Source organism: Euprymna scolopes, chromosome 25 (genome assembly GCF_053919585.1).
Source record: "Euprymna scolopes isolate OS-2025 chromosome 25, ASM5391958v1, whole genome shotgun sequence".
Classification (NCBI taxonomy): Eukaryota; Metazoa; Mollusca; class Cephalopoda; order Sepiida; family Sepiolidae; genus Euprymna; species Euprymna scolopes.
The window spans coordinates 94,653,008-94,666,865 of record NC_136506.1 but is presented as its reverse complement, the minus strand read 5'-3'; the positions used below and the strand labels follow the sequence as shown (position 1 = coordinate 94,666,865).

The following is a 13,858-nucleotide window of genomic DNA, read 5'->3' as shown; positions in this document are numbered from 1 at the left end:
TAAAGACTTTGAACTTTTACTAATTAACCATCATATCAGGCATGAAACATCAGCACCTAGATCGCCACACCAAATGGGACTGCTGAACGTGCATGGCGGACACTTTTTGAAATGGCAAGATGCCTACTCATTGAATCAAAACTCCCTAAAAACCTCTGGATGTATGCACTTATGGCGGCAGCCTATATACGCAACAGGTGTTTTAACAAAACACTATCTAAAACTCCATATGAATCTTTCTGCGGTAAAAAAAAAAAAAAAAAAAAAAAAAAAAAAATTTAAGCAGAATGCATATATTTAGTTCAACTTGCTTCACATATATAGAGAAAAAGAGTAAATTGAATATTAAAGCTGACAGAGGTATATTTCTTGGATACGATAAAAACAGTCCAGCCAATTTAATATTTTTTCCCGAAAAAAATAAAATAAAAAGAATCCGGTGTGTAAAATTCACAGACACGTTTAATTGTAAAGACGAAAACCCGTCATATGAAGAGGATGGAATTATATTACACTTCTAGATCTTGTAATTTTATTTTTAAATAAGAAAATCAAATTTTATAAGTAACAGCAGAGCGACTATCTTGTTCACCATTTTTGAAAGCAATCTAAAAAAAAAACAAAAAAAAAACAATGGGAGATAAGTCAATAATTAAAATTTCTGAGATTTATGTTGTAATGCCTATGAATTCCCATTAACTGCTTAAAATAATTTTCTTTATGAAAATAAAACTACTTGATCAATTTTTGTGATTTTTGGAATATGATATTTTTTTATTTCATCATGGATATACACATCATACAGATTTTTCTTTATTTTTGTTTTTTAATATACTGGGAATTCTGGCAATAACCATCATTCTTGTTTTGAATCTATTTCTTTTCAGTATTTATTGTAAATATTAATGATGGCTAGACAATACAAGTAATATGCTAATGGAAGATCCTTCAAGAGCTATTCTGATGCAGACCCTAGATAAGCCCATGACAAGATAAAAAGTAGGATATTGACCCTTAAAAAGTCTTTAAATTTTGGTTCTGAATAACAAATTGGATTTACTTACCAACCATCTGACATTTTCAGCCATCGATCTTATATGCCTTGCTGATTTCCCACTCACAATCACCATGTTGTCAACATAATTCTTGCTGGGAGGAACATCAATAACGCAGATGTCTATGCCATTTTCATGCTCCAAGACAGTCAACAATTCTTCTAGATCAAAAACTCCAGTCGTGCCTCCTACAAAGATAAAACAAAACATTGTAGTATATGATATTCGCACAATGTTTCTAGTCTGTCATATTTTTTGTGCATCAATGTAAAAATGAAATTCTGAAGAAAAGAAAAGAGAGTCTCAGTCTAGAGTATCTCTTGTGTCTCACTCTTGCTTTGTGGGGAGGCAAGTAAATAGAAACATAATCAAAGAAAAAAAAAGGGGTTCAATTCAAAATTCTGTAATAATTCCTTGAATTCAAGATTTTTTTTTTTTTTACACGGTGGTCACCACTTATCAAGGCCTGGAAGCCACTCAGGGATAAGGGTTATTGCAAGTACAGAACGTTAGTGTGGAGATTTGATGAAGTGTTTACTTAAGGGGGTGGTTCATTAGGAATTTGTTAACGTTGGACTTGAAGACATCCAAGTTGTAGTCAGGTGGGAAGCAGGCAGACGAAACAGAGTTTCACAGGCATGCAGTTCTAAGAAAGAAGCTTTGTTCATGGAATCCACGTTTTGATTTAGGCACAGATAAAGAGTGGGGGAAATTTTTTTACAGTGGATTCAGCTAGACGGGTGTTTTTCGTGAAAGATTGGCGAGGGGGGACCAGAGATTGGAGTTCAGACAAGCAAAGATAAAGAACAAAAGTCCGAAAGCAAAGATAAAGAACAAAAGTCCGAAAAAATGCACCCACTTTGAAGAAAATTGGAGGTTACATCGGCCGAAATGTTGTGAATACAACAAAAAAGATGAGTAGAAGTCCAAATAATTCCAATACTAAAAAATGGATCAAATACATATGTGGCACTCCAGAACGGGCACAACTAAAAGGACACATTTTGCCTTAACACCAGTTCTATTTTTTAAATTTTTTGTTAAACTTTAATAATGGAACCAATAATTATAAATAATAGATTAGAGCACCAGTAAGAAAATTGCAATATGAGTAACAGTAAAAAATAAATAAAAAAAAGCAATAAAATAATTCTTTTGCAATAATACCCATAGACAAGATTAACTTTAAAGTTTCCAACATTTCTGTTGGAATTGTCTATTTAGATATATGGCCTAATCATTGGTCGAAGTGAGTCTTCTGGACATCAAAGGGTCAATCCTTATCCGATAATAACCAAGAAAAACATCTACACAGTTATGGTTGATGGAACGAGAACAATCTATCCATGTATATTAAATAAAAAAATTGAGTTTGAAATTTTGTACAGGTTCTGATGATTATTATGTAAACCCATGTGTTTCTATTTGAGTTTATCGATCAAATACATAGGAGGCATTTAATTTCTACTTATATATAAAAGGCACTTTGTGTGTGTCTGAGTGTGAATTCCATATGAGATCCGAAACAGCTGAGCCATTTCTTTTTTTTTTTCTTTTTTTTTGTTAATTTTACACAAATGTGCTTTATGTGTCTGGAAATGTTCTAGACAAGTTTTGTATCAGTGTCCTAAGAAGTACCTAAAATCAAGTATAAAAAAAATCTGATTAAACATTCCGATTTTGACCAAAGTTAACACCCTTATACAGCCTAAGATCACAAGCATACTTGAGAAGCTTTATCACCACACAAGCAGAAGGGCCCAGGATATAAAATAAACCATGGTTCTTTGATAAGACAGGGATGCATTCAAAATGACTATTCCTATTTAGAGCACAATTGAACTATAATACTTGACTTTTGCATTTTAAACTTAATCCAAACCAGAATATAAAAGTAATTTTATAAAATCAACAGTAGGTTCTCTACAGTGCAATGTTGACTACAATTTATTATGGACTGTGAAGCTTCCTCATGGTGCACCACAGTGGGTCCCTGATTCGAGCAGGAAATCAATAGATTTGATTTAGAGGGTTGAGGATTAGGCAATGCTTGTTTCACAATTACACATGCAAGCACCCTTACAATATTAATAGTCTATCAAGGCTGAACGGAGCCATACAATGTTAACCTGTATTAACTTTCATTTGTTGAACTCATAAAACTATGTTGTTCAATGTGCATGTTATAAATATTTCATGTTTCTCCGTCGACGTGTTATGAGAACTTAATTTATTTTGCCTAAATATACAGTGTGGAACAGTAAAATTGTTGCCCTAGAAAAGACGACATGATTCCATTTCCGTTTTATGAAAACCGGTTTTTTTTTTTTTAGACCATCTACTAGTTGGCCAGTTGCGTACAAGTCCCAAAAGCAAAGTGACACGATGTTCAACGAGCGACATTGGGGATGCAGCATTGTACAACTTATGCTCTCTACGGATCCAAGTCATGACAACAAAGTCATGCTCCCAGTTCTGCCTGACGATGGCTACACTGAATAGATATCACTTTGGATTACTTTGTTTGGTCATAGGTTGAGAACATCACCTACATGACCTCTCACAATACTAAAGCCAGCTTGATGGCCACCATCCGCTGAGCTCCTGCCGGCGCTTATGGAAAAGGCATGCTCCCAGTTCCAGCCCCATATCAAGGTGGTGATTGAGGTGGAAGGCGGCTACATTGAATAGATGTCAGCTGTACTACATAATCAAGTTACTTGAATTGATTTTCTTCAATAAAAGTTTAAAAATAAAATCCAACCGAAAGAATCATATTTAAGACTTCCTGGTAACAAAAGATAACTTCTTTTGAAATATTTCTTTGAAAGATATTGTGAATTTTTAATTTTGAGATTTCTTTATGTTAGTAATTAAACTACTTCTCAGCGTAATCTGACACGGTCAATGTAAATATCCGTGGCTGTGACTCTGACCTCCTTCTCCTGATATCCTCATCCATTTCCCTGACTACAATTTACGTCATCAACATAAGTAAAAATATTTATTTTTTGTTTTTCATGTGTATTAAGTAAAGATTATACTTAAATTCCTTGTTGTTCGTCTTTCTTTTTTTTTTTTTGTTACACTTTTAACCATGGAAATGTAGCTAGTTCAAAGGGAGGTTACTCTCATCTTCTTTTCCAGGATTGGCAGATTGATGTTTTTAAGGCCAAATTTGGCAAATCTGGCCTTATTTTTTTAAGGCGTTTGGCCTTCAAAAATTGCATTTGGCCTTTTTCAATGCATAATGTACAGACTAACTAAGAAAGGAACCAGCAGAATATTATATACATAGTGGAACGATAAAATTGTCACCCTAAGGAATACAACACTACAGCTTTATTTTAAAACTTTTATTGAAAAAGCCAATTCACATAACTTGATTATGTAGTAGAGCTGATATCTATTCAATGTAGCCGCCTTCAGCCTCAATCACCAACTCGATATGGGTCCGAAACTGAGAGCATGCATTTTTCACAAGCGCCAGGGGGAGCTCAGTGGATGGCAGCGATCAAGCTGGCTTTAGTGTTGTGGGAGGTTATGTTGGTGATGTTCTCAACATATGACCAAACAAAGTAGTCCAGTGGCTTCAAGTCAGGCAAGCGAGGGGTCCAGTGAGAGAAGGGTACAAAGTCATAGCATTCCTTTTAATAGCATTACAAGTTGATTTTTTTTTTTTTTTTTTTTTAAAGAGAATTGTTATTTTATCAACTTGCATGAAAGAGCTATGTAAAAGATGCTTAAAACCGTTGGAATTATGCAAATACCATCAGTAGTTCAAAAGTTATGAGAATTTTAAGTGCCAAAATTTAGGCTTTTTCAGGTGGACATTTTTCTGTAGAAAAAGTGGACTAAATTTTGGACCTCAACATTTCAAGAAATTCGGTAATTTCGCCACCATTTATTTATTTTTCAAGATATTCTCATGAGACTTGGCACTCTTATCTAAAATTGTGTGCTATTTTTAATTATGCAGTCAAATCTGATCTATCTCTTTACCATAAGCCATGAATTATAAATTCAGATGTACAAATTTCAATTTTTTTTTAAACTGGCACATTGTATCATACAATGGGTGTCTATTCATGAACAAAACTAAGTATTATAGTTGTATTTAAATATAGCTTTATTGAGAATAGGCATTTTCCTGCCTCCTCACCAAAGGAGAGCTTAATCTTGGGTGTAGTCATTGAATGCCTAAATTTTTCATATAGATTTTGGATTTCCGTAAAAGATGGAAATTCCCATAGTCGACCAGATCTTATGCATTTTGGGACCAGTCCAATTTTAAATTTTGTAAATCTTCTCTATCTGGTCCAAAATATACCCCTATTTTCTGAGACACAACCATAAATTGTACTCTACATGAATCCTTGATGTAACTTTCACAGTAACAGGATACCAGGAATCCCGATAAGCAATAACTATATATTCACCAGTTGATGGTAATTTTTGTCATTTCTATTCTGTTGTTTTACTGAAAATTTAACTATGTAAACAAAGAAATAAAACGGTAATTTTTTTTACCTTGATTCCACCTCAACATTTAAAATGATTACTTTTATAGATTTTAGGGTATGCTGAAAACGAATATCCCATTTAAATTTTCTGCAAATAAGTAGTTTTCCGGATATTAAGCAATGTCATTTCTTATGTTATCACTGGTGGCCATCTTTATACGCGCGAGCGTGCAAACACAACACCGAGAAACTATGCACAAACGTGCGTACCAAGATGGCCACCAGCAATAACGTAAGAAATGACATTGCTTAATATCCGGAAAGCTACTTATTTGCAGAAAATTTAAACGCGATATTCGTTTTCAGCATACCTATCAACTTGATACCTTAAAAGTAGTCATTTTATATATTCGTTTTCAGCATACCTACCAACTTGATACCTTAAAATGTAGTCATTTTAAAGAAAAATGTTAAGGTGGAAACAAGGTAAAAATTTCAAAATGCCAAAATTTCAAAATAGTATTGTTTGGAAATCAAATTTGAAAAATTTTTAAATAATTTTTTTTTGAATTGACAAACTCAAAAAAAAAAAAAATGAAACGGATTTTTCTGCTTTCGTTTTGAAAGCAGAAAAAAAAAACATTTTTTTATTTTTAAGAGAATATAAACGAAACTCATTAATGCACTGACTTTAGTCATCTCAGCGTTGGTCAGTGCATTAGCGCATAGCAAGCTGTTTTCCCCGTTAAGCAGATTTGAATTTCTATAAAAGATAACATTTTAAAAAAATTTCCGCAAAATTAATAATTATCAAATATTTACATATTATACATGAAAATAATTCTGAAACTATTATCTATATGAAATCGGATGATATATGCCAATTTATCTTATCAATTTTGAAATATTCTTTGTCAACTTTGCTCGATCGTAACTTTGCTTCCTATGGTCATAAAAATATAAAGAGATGGACTTCTACGCTTATATAGTCTGTAAAATTTTAGTGATATCCAATCAAATTTGACCCCACGTATGTGTATCCAAACATAATGTATAAAAATGCAAAAACAGTTTCCCTTTTTGTTGTCAACCTTTTTTACCGTTTTTTTTTTTCATTTTTAACTTGGATTAAAACATTGAACACATCATAGAAAAATAAATTAACATCATTGGAATTCTTATTCTCTTTTCATCAATGTAATTCTTTTAAAAATTGACCAACAAATAAAAAAGATATGACTTGTTGAAGCACATTAGGTATGTAATATTGCCGATGTCCATGAAAATACAGCATAAGCTTGTAATGCTACGTTTAAAGCCAAGCTTGGGTCTCTTTGAACTTGTGGGCCAATGCAGAGTCCAGCTGCCACACCCAGGGTCTTCCAGTGGCCACCTGATTGCACCTGGAGATCACCACACTCTTCAGCACATCTAGATACACTTTGGTGTTGACTTTCAAGCCGACTTCAAAGATGTGAGGTGGTATGATGTGGCACTCACTTAACCACACCAAAGATCATAACTGCAGCCAGAAACTTTGTTGACTTGTGTCCTCAAGCGTTGAACTATTCGGATTTTCATTTTGAGGGTGCTGACAATGGTCCTGTTGTCATAACTTGGATCGATAGAGAGCATGAGTTGTACAGCGATGCATTTCCGATCTCGTTCGTTGAACATTGTGTCACTTTCACACATGATAGACGGCTCCTATCGCTCTTGGGATTTGTACACAACTGGCCAACTAGTAGATGGTAATAAACAAAAAAAGGAAATTGGTTTTCATCAAATGGAAATGGAATCATGTCGTCTTTTCTAGGGCATCAATTTTATCGTTCCACTCTGTAGATTAGCAATCTGCATCTAAAAAATTCAGAAACCTACAAAATTATTAGACATCTTGATAACAACAATAGTGAGCACCTTTTTGATTTTCATGTATCTAACACACATGGACATGTCTAAAAAAAAAACAAAAAAAAACAGAACAGCACCTACTGGACATCCCTGTTCCATACGCATAAATATATCTTGACTCATACACTGCTCATATTCCTAACAATTATACATTATCCAATGTGTTTGATAATGGCTCGGGCAGTGCCAGGTTTTGTGAGCCAGATGACGCTGGGAATAAAAGAAAAAGAATTGAAGTAACCAAAAAAAGAAATCCTAGAAAATACCGGGTCCCCAGGAATAGCACATGGAACAAAAGAACTGTCCTGTGATTTAAACACGTCCCAGAATTTGACGCAGATGCTAACGCTAGATGCTGAACAAAGGAAGAAAGGATTTCAGTCAATATAAACAAGCTAGGGACAGAGAGATAAGTCAGTCAAAGCAGAGAGGCAGGAGTCACAAGCCACACCTCCCATCCATGTCTATCTCCATAACCGACGGGCTACAATTGTCATAATAAAATTGTTTTATAAACAGAGAAATTGATCGTTATTGAAAACACAGCATATATTTCAACACGCATAATGTGTCACTAAGAAAAACTCGCAGATAAGCGAGTATACATTCACACACACAAAAACATACATTTTCAATGCTCGTTCATAATACAACAACTGTACATGTATTTTTGACAAGTTGTAGGCTTATTATCATTGGCTAGAGCAGAGGTTCTCAATCAAGTGCAAATTTATATGTAGGGGGTAAAAAAATTATATAGTCAGAGGTAATTAATTTGGATGAGGTCATTAGCGAAAGTCCTCAAGTGCTACCTGGGATAAATGAAGACATCACAGAATATTTGAATATCTTAAAGAATCACTTTACTGACTACATTTCAAAAGACATGATTCCAACAGAGATGCGTAAATAAGACCTTTTGCCACTGAAGTGTCTGAAATAAAAGCGGACAACATAGTAAAAGATGAACTGATTGATCTTAAATCTTCTGCTACTTATAGAGAAGAATTTAAAAGATTTTGTTAATTTTTAGATAAAACTCACAAATTTATTATTAATAAAAATTAATAAGATTATTATTATTAATAAAAATTTAATAATAAAAATTTATCATTAATAAAAATTAATAAAAATTTATTATTAATAAAAATTTATTAATAATAAAAATCAATAAAAATTTATTAATAATAAAAATTAATAAAAATTTATTAATAATAAAAATTAATAAAAATTTATTAATAATAAAAATTAATAAAAATTTATTAATAATAAAAAGTAATAAAAATTTATTAATAATAAAAATTAATAAAAATTTATTAATAATAAAAAGTAATAAAAATTTATTAATAATAAAAATTAAAAATTTATTAATAATAAAAATCAATAAAAATTTATTAATAATAAAAATTAATAAAAATTTATTAATAATAAAAATTAATAAAAATTTATTAATAATAAAAATTAATAAAAATTTATTAATAATAAAAATTAATAAAAATTTATTAATAATAAAAATTAATAAAAATTTATTAATAATAAAAATTAATAAAAATTTATTAATAATAAAAAGTAATAAAAATTTATTAATAATAAAAATTAATAAAAATTTATTAATAATAAAAAGTAATAAGATTTATTAATAATAAAAATCAATAAAAATGTATTAATAATAAAAATTAATAAGATTATTATTATTAATAAAATTAATAAGATTATTATTATTAAAAAAAATTAATAAGATTATTATTATTAATAAAATTAATAAGATTATTATTATTTATGACTTCCAAGTGCCTGTCCCTTTTATATTATTATTAATAAAAATTAATAAGATTATTATTATTAATAAAAATTAATAAGATTATTATTATTAATAAAAATTAATAAGATTATTATTATTAATAAAATTAATAAAATTATTATTATTAATAAAAATTAATAAGATTATTATTATTAATAAAAATTAATAAGATTATTATTATTAATAAAAATTAATAAGATTATTATTATTAATAAAAATTAATAAGATTATTATTAATAAAAATTAATAAGATTATTATTATTAATAAAATTAATAAGATTATTATTATTAATAAAAATTAATAAGATTATTATTAATAATAAAATTAATAAGATTATTATTATTAATAAAAATTAATAAGATTATTATTATTAATAAAATTAATAAGATTATTATTATTAATAAAAATTAATAAGATTATTATTATTTATGACTTCCAAGTGCCTGTCCCTTTTATCTCTGTAATTCTAGGAATCAGGGTTCTCAAGTTTATTGGCAATAAAAACAATGGCCAGAAACCGCCTGAAAGCTAATGATAATATTAGAGTACCTATTTACTATGCCTCCCCACGGGACAGAGTTAGACACCAGGGTCGTTTTTTAACGTGGAGAAAAGATATAAAAATAAAAATTGTCTCAGTCATGAAGGACTGCTCCTCCACCAAAAAAGAACAAGAAATGAAAATGCCACATCTGAAGAACAGATACTACACTTTGATCTTGGCCAAAAGGACAACTTAATAATAAAGATGATATTAGAGTAGCCTTATCAGAAAAAACTCCAAGCATAAATAAATTGTCTCAATGAATAAACAGTCTTCCCATTGTGTTTCTGTTCGTTGATTTTTGTGATACAAATTAACTTCATAATTTTCTATTTAGAAGATTTGATTTTTTTTTATACTCATGTTCACCCCTCACAAAGCATATCGCCCCTTGGACGTAAGGGGCTACTATTTGGGGCCATGTCTAGAAAAGATTAACAAGATATCTGTTTATGTTACATTTAAACTTCTGCATATCAGTACAGCCAAGGACGCAGTAAGCAGAAAGGGAATTCCAAAGTCTAGCTGTTCAAGGGAAGAAACGATTAGAATAGAAAACTTTCTGGCATTTAGGGACATCAACAGTGAAAGAGTAAGGTCTTATTGGTAAGCAAGTTTGTCGGGGATATGTATGTCAAGGGGGGTACAAGTGAAACAAGTTCATCAGAACACATTCCATTAAAATATCTATAAAACAGGTACAGTGATGCAACATTGCAGTGATGAGACAGGGGCTGGAGCTTAGTTGATAAAGTGGGACCGATTAGATTGACAACTCTTTTTTGGACTTTATCTAAGAGGAAGAGACTAGTGGTAGATGCATCAGCCCAGATGTGGCAACAACACTCCATGCATGGGCGAATGGTGGCCTTGTAGAGGTACAGGATACTCTCAGGCGCGAGTTTATTTTTGTGCTATGAATGCCTAAGTCCTAAACAATGAAAAAGGTTCTTTTTGATCGTCTTGTTTTTCTGTCGTTTTATGATGGCTAAGAATTTTTTGTATGGGAGTAGTGGGTAAATTCAGAAATACATAAAGCCGAGGGGTCAATGATAGAGAAAAGGTTAAGAATGGATAATGTTATGATCTTTTTAACAAATTTAAATGTATTAAAAATTAGATACCTATTTGTAGAACACAATACCATAGGATTGTTTCCCAGCTATCTGTAACACAGTCATTACATATAAATTATATCAGACATTTTTAACAACGCCAATAAAACAAAAGAAAGGTGAAAAAGTAAATACACAACAAATAATTGTTAATCAAAAATCAATAAACAAAATAATTACATTTTCACATGATTGGTGACATTTATTGGATGTGTTTCTACCAGTATTTCGTGTAATTTTCAATTTTGCAGCAATCATCAAGCTCGACATGGCTGTAATGAGACTACCATATTTTTTTTCGTTCTAACTCAGACTTGACACTACTTTTGTTTCGAAGTAAGTAAACGCTTTAAAATAAGTTAGAACACAAAAATCAGGTAGATAGAAGAGTAAATTATCTTGCCTTTGGTAACATTTGTTGTATATTTATTATTGTCACCTCCATGTTTTTGATTGGTTGGCTATCATTAAAAATGTCAATTATTTCGCTCTAAATAATTTCCGTGAGTGAATTAAGAAATTTACAAACAAAAAAAGAATTTATATTACGTGTACTGATCAGACTATTGTTCTCATCTTGAATGTTATTTGTGCAACGTTTTGGTTGGATTGTCCTTTGACCGTCTTCAGGCATGTTGGTTGTTATATGGGAAAGAAAAGAGAAAAGTTACTGGTTCTGTAGATATTTTCGTATTCTTTGAGTTAGTCTCTGTTTTATGGCTATGGTTTCATAGGTGTGAAAAACTTGGTTGTCAAAGGGGTTGGTTGGTTGGTTGGTTGGTTGTTTTCGTTTTACGGCATATCAACCCTTTTCAGGTTATTTAATGCCAAATCCAAAGATTTTGAAGAAAAAATTTTTTAATGGAATATATTTGTTGTTTTCAAGTCGTTTTCTATTTAACCCATGGTTGGGGCCCTAACAGGTACTATCACTCCGGGTCAGAGTGGACCTGGGAGCAATGGCAATTAAAGGGTGGCTCCACACTCCCCAAAGCCCGCAAGCTGGGGCCTCACCACTGGATATAGTTTAAGGTCATATCCAGGACGTATCAAAGGGGAGGCAACTCTAATAAAGATCAATAGGGGATTACTTCCCTTCTATTGCTAAAACTTTTTGTTTTTTTTCTACAATTGGAGGCTCCCAAATGCTATTAATTTCTAAGCTTGGTCTGCGTAGTAATTTTTCTTAATTTATTAGCATATGTGCTGCTTCCTTGTGTCGCCTGACCCTCCATCGTGCATCCTTATCAATTATTTTGACCTCTTTCAACAAAGGGAAGTGTGTTCCTTTTTTTTCTTTCCCTTTCTTTTCCAAACAACCAACATGCCTGAGGACGGTCAAAGGCTAAACCGACCAAAACGTTGCACAAATAACACTCAAGATGAGAACGATAGTCCGATGAAAACAAGTGACATAAACAGTCAACCCTCATCTCAAAAATTCAGTATTATTTTACAAAAGGCTTAGAGGAGTCTCTATCGTAGGCATTTGTCAACAGATTGAAAATGCATTTTGCAATTCAATAGAAATAACTTGATGAGTTTGCATATTTTTTCGTGTAATGTTATTTTTAAACCTAACACGTAAGTATATAATAAAATTTTTCATATCTTCTTTACTATAATAGCAAAATTTGAAATATTGAATTTCAAATAAAACCAATGCTATCTACTTAATTATCATGTCACAGTTATTAGCATATCCAAAAATTATGAAAAACGATAATGTAGAAAATTATGTAAATAGTAGTTTTCAAAGACAATTCACAAAAATTGAGTTTTGCAAAAAAAAAAAAAAAAAATTTTTTTTAAATAAAAAATAAACTGAAGAGTTCGGATCGTAACAAGGGAGGTAATTATTTTCTGAATACTCAATTTTAGGCCAATTTAGCAAAACTCAATTTGTGTTAATTATCTCCAAAAACTGTTTTCATTAAGAATTAATTTTTTACGTTATCATTTTTCATAATTTTTGGATATGTTTATCACTGCGACATGACAAGTAAATACCATTGGTTTTGTATGAAATTAAATTTTTCGATTTTCAAATTTTGCTCTTCTAATGAAGTTTGTTTATTTTAGTTTCAGGAGCAGTTTTTTAATACTGAGGTAAAACTGGATAAGCACCTAAATTATTTCACTTTAAATCAATTTACGTGACTGAATTAAGAACTTACAAAAAACTAGGAGTACTTATACAGAATATGAATCATGTTAAAATATTTTTAGAAAACCCTTCTTAACGGGGGAGGGAGTTAACTATTGTGTACTTTCACCAAACAATTTAATAAACAAATGAGGTTTTGTTCAGAATTCCTCCTATATTAAAAAACAAAAATAGAGAAAAACCTATGATATACGTACCGATGAAGAAACAGAAATTTCATATTCTAAAAATCACATAAATTAGTCAAGTAGTTTTATTTTTTAAATAAGGAAATAGTTTTATAAGTAACATAAGAGCAGCTGTTTTGTCCGCCATTTCAAAAAAAAATAAAAATAAATAAAACTACTTGATCAATTTATGTAATTTTGGGGAATATGGTATTTTTTGTTTTGTCATGGGTACGTAGATTATACAGGTTATTCTTTAACTATAGCAGGTGGGTTTGTTTTACAATCAACAGAGGCACAAAAAAGTTACCAAAAATAAATATATAACAAACAAATGTTATCAAAGGTAAAAAAAAAAAAAAAAAAGTTACTTTTCTACCTACCTGAATAAGTTTTTAATGTTTTTATTTAATGTAAAACAAGTAATATTGAGCGCTACGTGCGAACAAGGAAAAATGGCTGCGATGTCTCTTTTACATCACTGAAATTTTGAAATGGATTTAAAAACTTTAAAAAAAGAAAACAAAATGGTGGTAGAAATCCATCCAATAAAATGTTACCGTGACAAAAGACATTTCAGCTAGTTTTTTCTTGTTCACACGTAGCGCTCAACATTACTTGTTTTTCAAAC

The 13,858-nt window shown here is 30.8% G+C and overlaps 1 protein-coding gene across 1 annotated transcript in view; it reads right to left on the bottom strand.

The window, feature by feature from the left end:
* Positions 1-13,858, bottom strand: part of LOC145247522 (uncharacterized) — a 109,352-nt gene that overhangs the window by 92,786 nt on the left and 2,708 nt on the right. The window contains exon 2 of the mRNA XM_080109346.1: positions 1,065-1,243. Coding sequence (XP_079965472.1) covers positions 1,065-1,243 — 179 coding nt within the window. The remainder of the gene's footprint in view (positions 1-1,064; positions 1,244-13,858) is intronic.